The sequence below is a fragment of the Spodoptera frugiperda genome, chromosome 28 (genome assembly GCF_023101765.2).
Source record: "Spodoptera frugiperda isolate SF20-4 chromosome 28, AGI-APGP_CSIRO_Sfru_2.0, whole genome shotgun sequence".
Taxonomy (NCBI): Eukaryota; Metazoa; Arthropoda; class Insecta; order Lepidoptera; family Noctuidae; genus Spodoptera; species Spodoptera frugiperda.
In genome coordinates this window covers 10,832,946-10,850,992 of record NC_064239.1, presented here as the reverse complement: position 1 = coordinate 10,850,992, position 18,047 = coordinate 10,832,946, and the positions used below count along the sequence as shown (strand labels likewise).

General features: G+C 33.4%; 1 protein-coding gene across 1 annotated transcript in view; it reads right to left on the bottom strand.

The window, feature by feature from the left end:
• Positions 1–69: 69 nt before the first annotated feature.
• The window catches only part of LOC118265299 (ATP-binding cassette subfamily G member 4-like), a 63,969-nt gene continuing 45,991 nt past the window's right edge, over positions 70–18,047 (bottom strand). Inside the window, exons 3-11 of the mRNA XM_050705904.1 lie at positions 17,589–17,778; positions 15,548–15,693; positions 10,160–10,319; positions 4,638–4,822; positions 4,027–4,180; positions 3,272–3,440; positions 2,887–2,987; positions 1,956–2,111; positions 70–1,517 (exon numbers count right to left, since the gene is read on the bottom strand). Of these exons, the coding sequence (XP_050561861.1) occupies positions 1,128–1,517; positions 1,956–2,111; positions 2,887–2,987; positions 3,272–3,440; positions 4,027–4,180; positions 4,638–4,822; positions 10,160–10,319; positions 15,548–15,693; positions 17,589–17,778 (1,651 nt within the window). The 3' untranslated portion in view covers positions 70–1,127. The remainder of the gene's footprint in view (positions 1,518–1,955; positions 2,112–2,886; positions 2,988–3,271; positions 3,441–4,026; positions 4,181–4,637; positions 4,823–10,159; positions 10,320–15,547; positions 15,694–17,588; positions 17,779–18,047) is intronic.

Genomic DNA, 18,047 nt, shown 5'->3' with positions numbered 1-18,047 from the left:
AAAATGACTGTTAATATTAGTTTATAAGATAAGTTACAAAAAAGGGTAAAATAATGAAATAAAAAAATATTCAGGAAACATAATTATTTATTTTTATAACCCCACCACAGTCGCTTAATACATAACACATTATTAAAAATAAATAATTCTATTCATTTAATGTGTGCGATGGACAAAATACTACCTACTCTCATTTTATTTTTTGTAGATTTTTTTTTTATTATTAATACATTGGTAAAAAATACGATTCACATTTTTATTTTTCTTCTATATTATACATTATTTTTATGTATGTATTTATTAGTGTATGATTTTAGTTTTAGGAAAAATCCCATTCTATACAATAATTTTATTAGCTGACAGAATGGGATATGACAAGTCAGGAAATAGGTAATAAATGGTTTGGCATTCAATTCTTACATTATCATTATCATTATGATTATCTATTAAGTCATTATCGCATCACAATTATTATATTAACTATCACAGATACCTCAATACATAATTTGTTACAGTATTAATTATGGTATAAGTTACTAAACACTATTTTACAACCTTCAGGCAAGGCTAACGATAAAATTAAAGGATTTGTGCTAAGAATTTAGAAATTATCAACCTTTTTTTATAATAACTATCGTGAGACATACTAAATTAACTAAAAATCACGGTTTACTCACGCAAATTTATGGAGAAATTACTGTGACTCGAAACAAGTAGAGCTTTTCTATATTAATTTGCGTGAGAACACATATTTTTTTAGTTAATCATCAACCTATTAAAAGTGATAAGAAAGTCAAAGTTCTGTCTAATTAAATTTTATAATCATTTAATTCTCGGATTTTGAAGTTCCACTTGATATCAAACTTCGGTATACTCAGTGGATATTTATATATTTTTACCCTCAATGCCTCATTCAATTATCAGCAAGATCGCAGTTTTATAATTCCTACAAACACAACACAAAAACATCTTACATTTGACCACAAATCATACGTAAATTAGTCAAAATTTCCGCTCCACTACGATCTCAAAACTCTGGCAAGACATTATTAATCGAGATCACTTACAAAAGATTTATACAAATTTCTTTGTTCATATAAATAATATGTACAAACGAATTTACCTAATTATCTATGTTTCAAAAATTTACTAACATAACACATGAATTTATTTGAAAATTCATTTGTTAATCGATACCTTAAAGCTAGGTACGCTAATGACCTATGTATAACAGTGAATCCTATTAGACCAACAACTTGAATTATATATGTATCCCCTTCCATGCCTAGATCTCGTATTAATAACTTAGGTTCTGAATAAAGACAGAATTCTTGGTTACATTCCATCTTCTGTCTGTTTTGGTAAAGAGCTATTGATAGTCCTGTGACGCCGTATCGCAGGAATGATACGGACATGAGCGCTTTCATTGTGCCTTCGATGTACGGTCCGAATCCCATACCGTAGCAGGATAAGGCGAGAAGAGGAGCTGCAATTGCTGGAGCCACTATGGAGCCGTTCTGTAACAAAGCATTAATTAGTTAAATCTGTCAGAAAATGTCTAATCTATCTAACTGTACTATGTAACTGTGTAGATAGCTAAATTTTATTGTAATGTCCGTCTTGCAGATTATTTATTGAAAACAAATACTTTACAAAATAATGAAAATACCAGTCTAATATTTTTTCATTACCTAACTGACGAACTAAATATGTAGATTTTTAATTTTCAAACCCCGTTTCATCCCTATTAAACAAGTAAAAGCAGTTGAATATTATGAAAAAAAAAGAATAAACGTTATCTAACACTTTTTTTTGAATTAGACTTTTGGAAGAAGACGACATCGCATCGTTACTTGCTGGTTAATGTCACATCATACATCCTTTAACCCACTACTGGGCATAGGTAAGCTTTCCACCCGGAAAACATACTAAATAAATCAATAAAAAAAACTCACAGTAACGCTTAAAGCAGATCCTACAGCCAATCCAAGTCCTTCAGAACACGTCGCTATGAGCAAAGCACTGATGGAAAACAACACGAAGCGGTTCCATTCCAGCAGTTGACCAGACATCAGATAAGAAATAACCAAGAAAAATATTCCAAGTATTATCTGAAAAGAGAACGATTATTATATTAAAAGGAAACGATTTTTAGGAAGCTTAGGTTTTCTAAGGAGCTGCGGACTACCTAGAGGGTTTATCGAAGTTTCGGCTTAAAAAGCAGGAGTAGGAACGGGGTGGTTTTTGGTAAGGAAAAGTCTAAGATTCTCTCTCGCCCCGCCCAAGGCGAGAGAAGTCATTGTATGATCCCCGTTTCCAAGGTTTTCTTTGAAGCTTACCACGACAAATGTAAGATTAAAAATTGCTATTTATTGATGATCAGGTTCTCATAGAAAAAGAAAAATATGATCACGCTACTAGTACATGAATATAAAATATAGGGTTTAAATCACATCCGTGCGATGTTATAAAAATAATAATTCAACTTTTCATTGCCATGTTGTAATTCTTTTCAAGACTAGATTTCTATTTTTATCGAGGTTAAACCTAGTCAATATAACACGAATCAAATACAGAAACATAATGAAGCAATTTATTTATCAGTATAAACATGGACAATTTCACAGCTCAAGCCAAAATATTATACAGTTAAAGCGATATATAATGCTTCACGTTATGTAATTACCTAAATATTAAAAAAGAAGAATATTTTTTTATTTTAAAATTAATTCATGAGCTTCCCATCGTCTTACAAAATTTTAAACATTCACGACATACATCCTACCGTCTTGCTGCAAACAAATCACATTGTGGTGCGGACGTAAGGCAACAAAACATTTCTAATCAGTGTTTTCTTTAAATTACAAAATATCTTAATGTTCTTACCATATTTGGAACACTGGCTAATGTTAAAGCCGCGTAGTACGCTTTAAGGCTATACCAGCGGTTAAAGTATTCTCGTCGAAGTAACTGTACTTGGAACGGAACTGAAAATGGAAAAAAAAGTTATTATCTTACACACCATTTACTCTAATTGAAACGTTTTGGAAACAGATTTTTATAATGAAAACGTAGAAAATCGGTTACAAAATCATATAGAATTTCAAAGTCAAAGTCCCTTTTGAAATCTTAACAAATGAAGCTAGGTATCAAAATGACGCCGCTTCGCCCGCGTACTAGCGGGATTAAAAGTAGGTTATGTATTATTCCAGATCATCATTTTTCTAAAAAAAGAGTGAGAACCATGCAAGTTCGTTTCATTTCTACTTACATATGAGAACAGGAATCATAGTATGGGTATACATGAAGAAGACCAGGCAGCTTAGACAGAATTTGAAGTTGACTACAGGGTTCGCCGCGTTATTCCCCACGTTGAAGAATATACTGCCCAGGAGTATAGCTGATAAAACATGATGTGTTAATTGAATCCATAGTGAGGCCTGAAATTTAAAATAATACTTGATTAATTTAAAAAATAAAAAACAATACTATACAATTGGTCTAGTCGTAAAAGATGTGATATTGAGCTTTTTACAATTAATATTTTTATACAAATTAATATAGAGTCTTGAAATGGTAATGATGTCTGAAACCAATGTCTGGTTAGCCGCTATGTGTCAGATACTTTGAATTAAGAACGTAATATGTATAGGTACATTATCTGTCACATAAGTTTATCGGGCACTTATGTGAAGATGCTGGAACAGGCGCTTAGAATAGTTAATAAAAGCAAATTAAAGGCCGATAACTTGAGAACGGTAAATTTTGGGATATGGAGTTCCCTGGTCAAATCGGTCAGAAATGATGAAAACTATCATGTCTCTTAAAGGATCAAAGTCTCTTTAACCTGTAACCCTATATAATATCAAAGTATATGTTTGGCTTCTTTTCGAACATGATATTAAGTCTTTGACTGCCAATAGAAAACTGTTGAAGGCAAATCCTCCGCTACCGTCGGTCACCGGTGACCACCACGGCGTTCAATGTGTTAAGATTACAATTTTATTGAAACAAAGTCTTCCTTACCGAATTTCGTCTGTTCTGTATAAACATTCGCCTGCTCAGTATAAGAAATTGTGCCCAGAACGATGTTGGGAATTCAACTTTGGAGAGCTGGTCTTTCGCCACGTGCTCCGTAAATATTCTCTGTATTGACTCTTCTGAATGCAGTACGGGTTTTCTGAAAAAATAAATTATTTATGTTATAAAAAATTTACGTGCCAGTCGTACAGTATGTACCTTTAACTACTCCTTCGGGTATAAAATGACGGGAGGTTCTGTGTGTGATATATTATTTGCTTTATTGAGTATTCAGTAACCTCATTCATAAGGCGAAACGAATTTCTTGCGACACAGATGTATCACTTCAGTCGATCCTTTCTTTGGCATGAACAAAGCATGATCTCACAAGTAAACCGTTATAATTGTGTTTAATTTATCGTATTAATATTATTATAGCATACCGTTCATTAATTGACTGTCTACCTATCTATCGTGGTAATTTCATAAACTCCATTAAATCTTTGACTGCCAATAGAAAACTGTTGAAGACAAATCCTCCGCTAACGTCGGCCACCGTTTACCACCACATCGTTCAATGTGTTAATAAAAAAAAAAAAAAACAATCAACTACTAACCGGCCTCTAGGTATCATTCTGTCCAGTCTTCTGCAAAGTTTTCCATTCTGGCACAACTCTGATAGTGGAGCTGATGTTTCGATATCAGTCACCAGAGTTTCCAGTACGAAGTCTGCTGGGTTGTGGGTTTTGGGGCAAATGTGGCCGGCTTCAGCCATGTACGGTACTAGAAGCTGAGGTGCACCCTGGAATAAAATAAATTTCGTTATTATTGAAGGAGTAATACTAAATTTCAAATAAATAATCCTAGTTTTCCACTAAACTGTTAGTTTTATATTCTAGGCTATACATAAATGTAGCTAAAATAAGAACAATTCTATAAAAAATGTAAAGTTTTTTTTTCGCAAAATGGATATTGTTATATGTAATAGCAAAGCAACATAATATTGTTCTAACAACATTATTAAAAATGAGGTCACTCCAATCATTATAACGTCTATTTTTAATTCTACAAAAATATCACATTTACATCGTCATATCATATCTGTCTACTTTCCAACGCTTTTGTCAGAGTCAAAGTCAAAGTCAACATTATTTATTTCAAATAGACCGGGAAGGCACTTTTGAACGTCAAAGCAAATATTACAATATTAAAATAAAATGTCTGTCTCTCGGTCAGTCCTCTAGCAAAGCTATTTGCTCGTTCCAAAGTGTAGATTCCTATGGAGAAGAACGAGCAAGAAACTCTATATACATCCATCCTGCATTCACAAGCTCATAAAGACTATCACCGTGCTTGCTAATCCTTTAGGGACTCCTTGGGTAAACGTTCATAGCCCCCCCACCTGCCTGGACCTACCTTAATATTTCAAACTTCACATCGAGTCAAATGTAATAATATGTTTATTTTATAGTCCAAGTTTTTATGTCCCAACCAAAGTTAAGTCATGAATAACTTAGCATGATCTTAATACCCGTTTAAGTACTAAATACTAAACTTGTCTCTTGGCATTAAACCTCCTTAATGCTGGTGTTAAATTGTGGAGTAAATCTTATAACATTGTTACTTTAATGATCAGATTTTGTGGGGATTCGGTTTCTATGTAGATTAATTTCGAGTTGAATCGTTTTGTGTAGTATTAAGAAAGATTAGAGCTTTTAGTACTGTTCTTTTTGAATTAAAAATGTCTGATACTTTTTCTCGATATATTTTTTACTACTTACAGGATTTTATTGTACCTACTAATAAGCGTTAACAAACTTACAGGGCGATCTGTACCCTTAGTATGAGTTTGTTCTACAATTAAACCAATTGAAACGAAAGACCAGCGATCTGATTGGCTGGTTTATTTGAGCTGGACAATCAGTGCTCCAAAGGCGCTCTCGTTTTGATTAAGTACTTTAAACGTATAGCAGATTCATACTAAGGGTACAGAATATTGCCCTATAAGTTTATAAACGCTTATTAGTAAGTTAATCCAAAATCTATTCCGATAAGGACGTTGACGCAGTTCATTATAACTATATAAATAATAATATTATAAAATATGCTTAGAAGAGTCATGCTCATACTGAGCTGAGTCTAGACTTTGAACTTGTTACGAACAAGCTCAAAAGACGGTCAAATTTCAAACCTAAACATTGTATGCAAAATACATAAATCACACAAAAATATAAAAGAAACTTCTCAAATAGAGTGACAAACTCGCAAAATCGAATAGATTTTAAAGTAATCGTCATAAAAGGGTTTTATATCCGAACCATTACTCACGCAAGGGTTAAGTGAAACACTCCGAAGTTATGACAGACTATTATCGAGACATCATTTTAGGGTTAAACACGTATCGTAGCTGTTAAGTTTATGTAGTCACCGCCCTTGTATTAAAACGTGTTAAGTGAGAGCTAAGTAAATGTGTTTTTAGGATTTGTTTGTTAACTTGAGGTAACAAAATAATAACTTGAAGTAAATGGATAGAAATATTAGTTTATATTATTATAATTCAAGTATACCTAAATAAATTTTGCTAAGCTGATTGATGTCGAAAATGTCTAGAATATATTAATTTTGTTTTAACTTTCACAAATCATTTTCCTGCCTTTGTAACTAAACATAGTATCGTCAATCATTATGGTGCTTTTTCACCAGAAATGTGCTGCTTTACGTTGCTGTGGATGCGTTTGGCTTCCACAGCTATGTTTTGTGTATGGAAAGGTGCGTGCTATGGATGCATGCTTTTGATGTGTGCTTTAGATGGCTTCCCTGTTATCGATACATCGCATACTCAAGATGTGCATCTTCCTCGCACAGCTATTTTACAACTAGAATAGCTACATAGCAGATCTCTGGTGGCCCCTTTAGTATTAGTAATATTATAATATTCTATTCATTATTTGGTAATTGATGCGATATTATTGCAAATGAAATGCCTCATTTCTCATAATGAAGATTAAGCTTCAAAAAAACTTTCAAGATCTATTTGATGTCAATTAGATACAGTATTTAATTTTATCGTTAAAGTTAATAGACAATCATTTTGATAAGCGATTGCTCTTATTAAATTTGAAAGGATTGAAATGTTACAATCAATTTGACCAATAAATCAATCGGCATGAATTTACATAGATACCTAAAAAAAGTTGCCCAGCACTAGAATTTTCTCCAGTGTCGTGGGCGCGTTTACAAACAATTTCTGGATCTCACAATGAATTTCTCTTTGCGGGAATCGAACCCGCTACACGTTGAGCCGCAGCCGGATACCCAGCCACCGCACCAACCGTGCAGTCAACCCGATCGATTTTAAACATCTATGCAAAATGGGTGTTATATTTATGTATGTCATGTTTGTCGGTGACGCTGTAGTTTTAGATGTAATGAACCAATTTAACTTGCTCTTTTTTTAAAATACCGTGAGTCAGGTATTTGGCATATTACTCATATAATAATACCGTATACTATGCAGCGTCAATGAAAGCTCAGTAGACAGTCTACAGAAATAAATCTCTTATTACAAAGGAATCCTAGCAAAACACACGAAAACTCAACGTTACTTTTAAAAATACGACCCATCCTGGAATATTGTATAATATTCGTATTATATTACGCTATATCAAAATAACTTTTGAAAAGGAAATTGATACCGAATCAATACCTCGTAAACAGCTTATGAACTTGAGAAGACGAATAAAACAAATGTTTACAAAAGTTTTCTCGCTTCAGTGTTAGTTGTGAATAAATCAAACGATGGAAGTATGTGGGAGTTAGATGGTTGGAACTTTTATAGTCGCAGTTATTCATAAATTTCTTTATCTTTGCCTTTAAAAATAGGTACACTGATTCTTTTAGTGGTTATTTTTAGATTTTGTAAGTAAGCTTACAAAACTCAAGTCGTTAAACGCATTTGTTTGCTTCGCTTTTGTTGATTATAACAAAATAATACCAAATAGTTTTTAGTTAAATTCCTGGTAGTGATATCTGATGTCACAGTATGTAACTTTGTTGCCATTGTCTGTTTATAAAAAGGTAATAAATATTTTTTGTCAAGCCGCCATTACAGTTTCTTTAGTGAAACTAAATTCGATCAGACTTTTCTTATACAACTGATTATATAGACCGTCATGAAAGTCATCAAATGTCGTCTTTGGCCTTGAGTAAGGCTAAAGAGAGTTTCAGACTCTTTACTGACTTAAAACCACGCTGTTTCTATTTCTACTTCGAACTGAAGCCCCGGTAAACCGCAAGGTCGTTCGGATGAGATAAATTGGAAGGATCTGGAAAAATGATGGTCCTATTAAACAGTTGCTGTAATGTCCAAGACCGTTTACTATCAAGGGGCCCATAAGCTTGTGAATAAATATTCTAATGGGGCAAACGAGGTAACGCGTGAACTGATGGAAAACTGATCAGCACATGGACACTAGCAATACCAGAGGAGTTAGAAGTACTTACGTATCTTCTATCAACTGAGTTGGGCCTCTGTTCCAGTCTAATCTATGTACAATTCCTTACTTCTAATGTCTTCTAACTAAAAGTACCTAAGTACTAAAATAAAATAATTTCTATGAAAACTAGTTGTAGTAATCACTGGCGTCAGGTGTACGGCGTCCTATCTGAATACTAATGACGATCATTTAAATTAATTAAAAAGTTTAATACTAAAAATATTTCAAATTACTCACCTAGGTTTAAAGTATGAAAAAAATGTTGAAGGTCGATTAATGTAGGTCTTTAGTCAGATTAATTAAGTTAAAAAAATTTGGACATATTTAAACAAGAATTCCTAACAAGAGAATTAACGTGTTTAAGTAAAATACGATAAAAACATACAATAATTATCTATAACGCTTTAAATAAATTATAATTTTAAGATAAAATAATTATTATTTAGATACTAATGCGCTTCAATATGTAAAAGTCATCTGACTTTCTATAAACATAAACAAAATATTATAACACATCACATCAATAGTGGTCATTGCTGCTTAAAAGCCTCTTCTCATACGGAGAAATTCGAGCATTAATCACCACGCTTGTTCAATGCGGGTTGGCGATTTCAAACTTATAATTAGGAATTATAAGCCGTTTGTCAGTGGTGTCTAAGTAATCTTGGAAAGTCCATATAACTCGGAAAAGTCACATCGGTACTTGTCGTTTGTAGGTTTTTAATTCGCATTTTCATGCATGAGAAGCTGACGTCTTAAACCTACGGGCCACTACGACGTATACTGTATGTAATACACCACAATATTACCCAAATATCGTAAACGTCAAAATCGTACTACAAAACCGAAGCCCTTTTGAAAATACGGCAAAAACAATTAAATTGGTGACATAAGTAAATCAAAACGTGACGATTTTAATGAATAAACCATTTGATTTGGGTATAAGGGAAGTTTCACTTGATTGACACCTTTCCTGATAGGAAGTTGGATAATTAGTTCGTAAGACAATCTAAGTTTCGTAGTGGTTTGACTATTTGTAAGGTATTGTGTGCGTGATACAAATACTTATTAATGGACCTTTGATTTCATGCTCCAGTTTCCAACATCAGACTAAATTTTAGACACTTGGTTTGGACTAAGACACAAGGCCGATTGTTGAACGGAGTCAATTCAGTTCTATCATTCAGTTATGTATTTTCTCTAACTACTTTTGCGAGGAACGATTTTAGTTCTGTATGTATAGAGATAAAAATAATTTCTAGTCTCTGACATAAGTAAAATAAGGAGTGTACAAATACGAGTGTAAACATTCCGTTTCAGGTTTTATAAATTTTGTTACAAATTTGTCACAATATGAAGACTTGTGAATCATCATTCCACGTCACAACAACATCAACAGCCTATAATAAGTAGCCACTGCTAACCAAAAGCCTCTTCGCACACGGAGAAGGTTTGAGCATTAATCACCACGCTTGCTCAATGCGGGTTGAAAATCTACATTTACTTGTGTAATTAGTTATTTAACTAATTATACAAAACACTTCACAATGGCCTACATGACACCGGGCAATGACCAAAAAACTTGCAAAAGGTGACACAATATTATATTCAGCCACTCCTACAAAAGATGCAACACTAAATACCTGATAACAACACATTCCCCGAGCCAATACGTAGATTCTGTCGAAGAGGGTGAAGAGCGAGGCAGATGGCTGATGGACTGTGCACACAATGGTCCTGCCCTGACGAGACAGGAGTCGAAGGAGTACCACCAGCTGACGAATGGAGACGACATCCAGACCACTGTAATAAAAAAAAATATTATTGTTATTTTAGTAGTAAATATTTTATTTCCAAATAGTATTATTGCTCTTTAGTTCTATTTTAACGCTAATTTTGAAAAAGCGACCAACATTTTTGGCAATTATTAAAAACTTAATAAAATCTTAAAATAAAACGAGGTTCAATCAAATCTACGTTACACCGACAGACCAGATGCGTTACAAGTGCGTTTTTAGCTTTTTGGTGGTTAGGACTTAGGTTTTTGGGGAATCGAGGTTTGGGAAGATTGGGGAGGGAACTAATTGGGCCTCCGGTAACCTCTCCCACACAATGAAAAACAACGCAAGCGTTGTTTCACGTCGGCTTTCTATGAGGCTGTAGTACCACTCCGGTCGAGCCGGCTTATTCGTGCCGAAACATAGCTCTGGTACTTTAAGTACAATTTAATTGAATATTACAATAATTTTCCACTGGCATAGTAAACACAGTATTTTACACTTGGCAAAGAGCATTGTTTTATTATCCTTAAATTTTACGCTTTGTTGACATGCCTAAGCAAATGAAATTGAGTTATGACCCCATGAAGTTAAATACGGTTAAAATTAAAGCCGGTTACAAAATTTTACAGGCACGAGTTTGTGAGGTAGGCAACTTTTATGTTTTGTGTATGAAAATGTGATGACGACTGAAAATACGAGTGATTTAATATATTTAGCTTGTGCCAGTGGCTTCACCTGCATTCTTTTGGGATAAAACGTCGGATAAAACGGATAAAATCCAATCACCCAAGGCAACTTATACCCTGTCTGTAAACTAAATTTCATCAAGATCCGTTCAGTAGTTTCAGCGTGATTGATTGACAAACAAATAAACTTTCACATTTATAATATTAGTATAATGTGATTTTATGTGTTTAAAATATTTTACATAGATTTAAAACTATGATGTTTAAAAAAAATAAGTTGGTTGATAGTCTAAACGAAGCCGATAGTTCAAATATAGATTATAAAATGTTACGTTATATTATGCGGTTGCTATGGCTGATTTCTCAATAACCGAAAAGTTTTAATAATTATCGTCGGTATTAGTCTTAGTCGGTACTACACGATCTGCAAAAAATTTCTATCCACTGTATCAACTAAGTATTTAAAATTAAATATTATAAATAAATATAACATAACAACTTAATTACATTGAAGCACCAATGACACAATCAACAAAGAACTTAGTTTAAAATAATTGCTTTTTGCGGTAAAAACTTAAGATGCAGATGGCCAAGTATACCTCACAAAGGACCATTAACGGTTTGCACGCAAGAAATATATTAAGTTACAAGGCTATTATAAATAAATACTTGTTAGATTTATTATATATCTCGGCCACAATAATATAATAACATATTCAACCATGAACTACAAAAGGTTTGTTGGATATCATTATATTTTCAAATTGGCTAGGTAAGAAGATAAATCTTTATTCTTAAGGATTTTTTGGTCCTTCGAGACGAAATATATTTTTAAAGAAGTTTGGATAGATATTAAGGTAACGAGAAGAAATGTAATATGGTAAGTTGTCTTATAATTTTCTGGCCTACTTTTGTTAAAACTTAAATAAAGGTTTTACAAACAATTCCGATTCATTGTACGTACTAACTATAAAAAACCTAGATTTCGATGATTCTTTGGTATTTTTTTCTATAAATCTTAACTTAATTACATCATATATTAAGACTTCAAATATTTCATTAATTAAAAATTCCTGAACAAAGAAAATTAATCTACAGAATTTGTTCTAATCACTTACATTTTATATTTGAGATCTTTCATTTTGTTTTATTGGGCACAATTGAACATGGATCCTAAATCAAATCGGAATAAAGATCCGACACGTAAATCCCATATGGTACAAAAGATAATGAATAAATTAGTGCACCATGAATGAAAATGCTGGAGTATGAATATAGCTGTAGAACGCTACTCTTCTTTTATTTGGATCTCTGAAATCTAGTACAGTTTGCGTTGTAGCTTCGCCTGTTACTGAATTATATAATTAACTTCTTTATACTACTTGACCTTTTTTAACACGCTATTTAAAAAGATAATTTTACACGTATTTAAACAGAGATGATACTAACTAATAAAACGTAGTAATATAACCATGTTATTTCGATGTATTCTGTACTTTATACAATTATTGTAAATGTGGGAGCCCTGTAATTAACTGAAATCAAATTAGACTAGTAGAATGCATTTATGTCAGCTTGGAGTTGTCATGCTCACTCAAAGGTCTCATTGGCGGCGGCACGGGCATTGGATCGCTCGATTCCCTGCAACATGGTTGAGTTGGGCGGTGCTGGTGTACGTGTCATGTTCGTGAACGGGCGCTGTCAACTGGGACTGGTCAGCTCCGGACTGCATTAATTTTTATTGTCCTCTGGGTTATTTTCTTTTTCTGTCACTTTGACTGTATATTAGTTTTACATTGTTCTCACATAGCTGAAGTAATCGAAACAATGTAACCAAGAATTGTATTGTGAATCTGATTGAAAAGGAGTAACCTATGGAGTTTCTTACTTGTTCTTCTCCATAGGAATCTACACTTTGGAACGAGCAAATAGCTTCACTAGAGGACTGACCGACAGCTTTGACGTTCAAAAGTGCCTTCCTGGTCTATTTGAAATAAATAATTTTGACTTTGACTTTGACTACTGATAATCGTTGAATTAGTTCAAGTAAAGAAACATTTAAAAAGTACAAGCGGGTCCAATTTTTTTTCATCGTAAGATAATTTTTTAGAACGATTAAATTTAACATTAATTTTCAGTAGTAATCATACATTGTCTCATCGATACTACAAAATAAGGCCTGAAGGACCAGGATCAAATTAATGCAACACAAGCCCGATCTCCTCAAAAAGGTCCCACAAATCAGTTTCAAGGGTTCTACTAACAATTTTTGACAAAATGGCCACTCTCGATGGATTGAGTACATGACCGTGATTCCGTAAACACGTTTCAGGTTAAACGTCCTATAAAAGGTTATGGGGGGACTTAGTGATTAAGCCAATTACCTCCCATTGTGCTTATATAATTTTGTTTAGCTTTTCGATTGGGTCAGACCTTTTGGGCAATAGATATTAATGAATTGCCTCAAAGATATCGAGCTTTCAAAAGATTGCTGTTCAGCTCGGATTCAGGATGAATACAGATTACAGTCTATTTTGTTAGGGAATTTTCTCTTTCAATCGCTTTAGTTACATTAGAAGGGTAGCTTATGTACCTATACCTAACTAACAGGCAATTTGTAATGAAGCATTATTGGAAGAATTTTCATGAAGGTTAAAATTAAATGGACTATGTCCGAAATGGACTAATGTTCTGGAAAGCAAAAAACAAGGGTTACCTGGATGTTTATTTGATACAATCCAATTTTTTACATGCCTTCTCCCGGATGACGAACAAGAAAACACGTTTACCTCATTACGAAATAAGGGTTACCTAAATTAAATAAGGGAATTTTCGTTGTCCATAAGAAGGTTTGGTCCAGAAAAATTGTATTACTAACATATGAGGGAAGCATAATGACTCCAATTACTCATGTCTAATCCGAGGATTATGTTTTTCCTCAAACGTTCGCATTATTCTTGTTATGGCTGTGTCTAATTGTTTTTTTTAACTCGCCCCTTGTAACGAGAGAAACGTCATCGGGGTTGAAAAACATGGGATGTTTTTACGTTATTTGTGGTTTTGGCACAGTAAATGAATTGTGATGTTTTTGTTCGGAAGGTATCTAGAGCTGGATATTTTTAATTTATCTGGTAGCGATAAAGGGGTTTGGGTAAAGTTGGCGTCGTTTTGAAGTTGAGCGGCCAGTAATGAAACTTAAATATTATGAAAGAACAGAATACAGCGATCAAAAGCTATTATGGTCATATTTCTCTAAACCATATCGGAACTGAGATATTTGGTTTTATATTGGTCATTGAAATCGAAGAAGTTATTAAATGTTATTGCACTCTTTATCTATGGGCCGATGGTGTGGCGCGCTTCTAATCTCTCGTGGACTTGTGGATAATTATAACGACCATAGGCGTAGCCAGGGTTGGGGGTTCAAACCCCCCCGAAAAATGCGTACCTAGACATTACAGAGCGTTATGTGTCTAGTTAGCATAGTACATCCCCTGTTTGGCAAAGGTCTGTATGACTACCTATGAATCTATTTAAAATATTACATAATTTTTTTTTTTTGGTCACACATATCATGGGTCGACTTTCTGGTAGAAACACTGGAAGGGCAAGATGCACAAGGGCTAGATGCAATATTGGGCTACTATTGCTCATGTATAATCGGAAAACGGACCTTAGACTGCTGTTCGCATATAATGTCCATTATATGGTACATGGGATGGGGCAGATATCAAAATAATCTGACTCCGCCGGCACAATTTTTAGATACCATTATTCGATGGTAATGGACTAAGAAAGTTAATATGTAAATGTGTGTTTAAAAATCATGTAATGAATGCAATAAGGTATAATACTGTGTTTTTATTATTTCCTAGGGCCCAATACTAACGTCACATTGATAGACGAGAGGTCGAGAAACAGTAAAGCCAATAACTAATATCAATCTTCTAATAATATACAATAACTAAGATTTTTTTTCACACAGGACGGTAATTGAAGTATTTATAGAGACTACATTTTTAAATTCTTCAAACTCAAATATCTCAGCTTCGATATAACTTAGGATAAAAATAATTGAACATATATGTATAATGAACACAGCAGAACAAAGTAACATGAAAATTATTGGTGGCCGCTGAAAAAATAAATGACGCCACAAGTCCATACAAAGTTACTCAAACCCCTTTATGTGGTATACTTATATGCTAATCTGTTTATAATTGAATCATCTGTTTAAATGTAGATAGTAAATTGGTGGACATTCTATCATTGTGAAAACGTTTGCAAACTTGCTTAGCAAGGTGCCAATATTACCTTTGATATATCACAGTTATATCTATGTATGAGTGATACATATATGCATATGTGATATGCCACATGCGGATGTAGCTTTTTTTCGAAACAAGAATAACAGGTCAGTTAGATTAAATAAATTTAGTAGTAGTTAGTAAGATTATATAAAAAGAGATTTTTTAAAATGAATATCAAAATAGGAAAGTTAAATTTAATACTACAATGATTTCTAAAATAAGTAGAAATACATATATGGAAAGATTGTACTTACGTTGTAGGCTCATCCAAAAAGATAATAGGTGGGTTATTGACCAACTCCAGTGCAACAGACAGCCTCTTTAGTTGACCACCTGAAAGTTTTTCAGTCATAGTCGCCTTGTGTGTCCATAAACCAAGAGTCTGAAGAATTTCTTCTACCTAAAACAATGCATTAAAATTATAACTTTCGTGAGACCAACCAAATCAATTCTCATGTTTTTCAGCTCACGCAGGTAATTATTTACGAATGCCTGTTCAGGAATATGAGCCTCTAGCATGGCTTAAAATTCTTAAGAAAACTGGTCGAGTTCTTCGTCAAATAATTACGCAAGTAAGCCGAAAAACATAATAATTAATGCGTTAGAAGTAAAAAAAAATGGCAGAAGATTCTTTGAGTGGTTTTTTATACTTCCAAGCATAAGGTTCAGCTTATAAATTTTTCGATAAAGATTTATTTATCTAAGATCTTAAGCATAAAGTAAAATTATCATGACTTCACGGTTGGCGCGGTGGCTGGGCAACTGGCTGTCACGCAACGTGTAGCGGGTTCGTTTCCGCAGATACTTTTTCTGTGATCCACATATTGCTGTTTTGGGTCTGTGTGTCATACGTATGAGAACATGTATGTTTGTAAACGTACCGACGACACAGGAGAAAGCCTAGTATGGGGCTTCGTTTAAAAAAAATCATCGACCATCTTATACCTACTCTTTCTAACCAGATCAGCGGTCAGTGACTGATTGCTTCAGTATCCAATCTAAAAGTTTTCATGGTCCAATATAAAGCAAACGTGACTCAATCCGATTTAAAAGGTACTGCAAAGTATACTTAATTAAAGTTAGATAGAGTATAATTTCTAATTAGGAATGACTTCTATCTTATAATACAGTTATTTGTAGGTATTTATTTTCGTGGTTTCTGACTGAGACTGATTTATATCGTTATGTTTATTTAATAGCTCTTCTCATACACTATGATTAACTTGTTTTTATTCTAAGCTAGGATAAGAATTTCGTAGAACCTACTCGTTAGTATTTCCAAAAAATAATAATAATGACTATCGTATTTTTGATGTTACGTATTTACATATGTACAAAAAGAATTATGACGGTTTAGGTTTCGATTTAGGTATAAAAAAAAATCTTTGAAATTTTTTTGCTTGCACCCCGAAAAACATTAAGCCATGCTCCATAAATGTCTAATCTAATAGAAAAGCTATATCATCACAGCTTAGTGACACATCACGTGTAAATGGTGCGTTTGATGTTGTTCCACAACCTGCGCCGGCGCCGTGAACTGCTACTACCCCGCTTCTTATTAGGTGCAAGCAAACATTAACTCGGTCAGGCGCATATGACAACCATTGTACACTATTTTATTACACAAATTTGTCTGATACATGGAAAATACTTCTTCTTTTAGTTCCTAGACTTTATTATGAAGGTTACCGGGGCTCCGGCTCAAAGCAGGAGAAGGAACGGGGTGGTTTTTAGTCAGTAAGAGTCTGACACTCCCTCCCGCCTCACCCAAGGCGGGAGAAGTCATTGGATGATTTGCCCCCCTCAAAAAAAAAAAAAAAAAAAGACTTTATTATGAGGCAGATAATAATATTTTTACATAAACTCCTTTCCTACTTCCGAGACTCTACTAAAAATAAATAAAAATGACCTTGATTAAACCTATAATTGCCTGAATGGTTATTTAATTTTAAAAGGACATTCCTTTATGACGAGAATACCTACATTCTTCCTACAATCAATATTGCCATTTACTGTGACATTTAAAGTGCTTTTGACTATTATTGTATAGTTTATATGATCTATATATTTTATTTTGCATAAATAAAGTTTCGATAATGTATGATATGGTACAGATAAAAATTTGTCAAATTGAATGTAGAATTGATGCATAAAAATATTTTAATATTATTTTTCCACTCAGGAGCAGACTGGACAGATAATATATCACATGATTGTATAATCAGCGCCATTATTTAAACTTCCAACATTAGAAGAGTTAAAACAAGCCATGAAGAATAAAAATGACATTCTTACTATTAGTTCCTTCTCAGCCTTTCCCAGTTCTTTGCCAAGCTTCAAATTGGCTGCGATTATCATGGACTCTTGCACTGTCAACCTTGGTTGAAGGAGATCCTCCTGCATGATGTAAGTACTGAGTTTCTTGAACAGCTTCATTTCACGAGTGTGACCGTTCACTGTTATTCTACCTTTTACTCCATTTGAACTGCAAAAGAAAAAAAAGGTTATTTCAGTCTCCTAGAGGATTTGAATAAAAATATTTATTGATTCTTGTTCCATTCATTTCATATTATTATTTTGATTCAACTGCTACAAAAACTATGAGCCGTATTGTTTTGTATTGTTGCTTTTTGCTAAAACCAACAGAATTATGTATATAAAACAGTACAGTACAATTAATTTATTTAATATTAGTTTTAAGTGTTTTCATTAAAACGAGTATGCTTGAAAATAATGATGATGACTGTTGGTGAA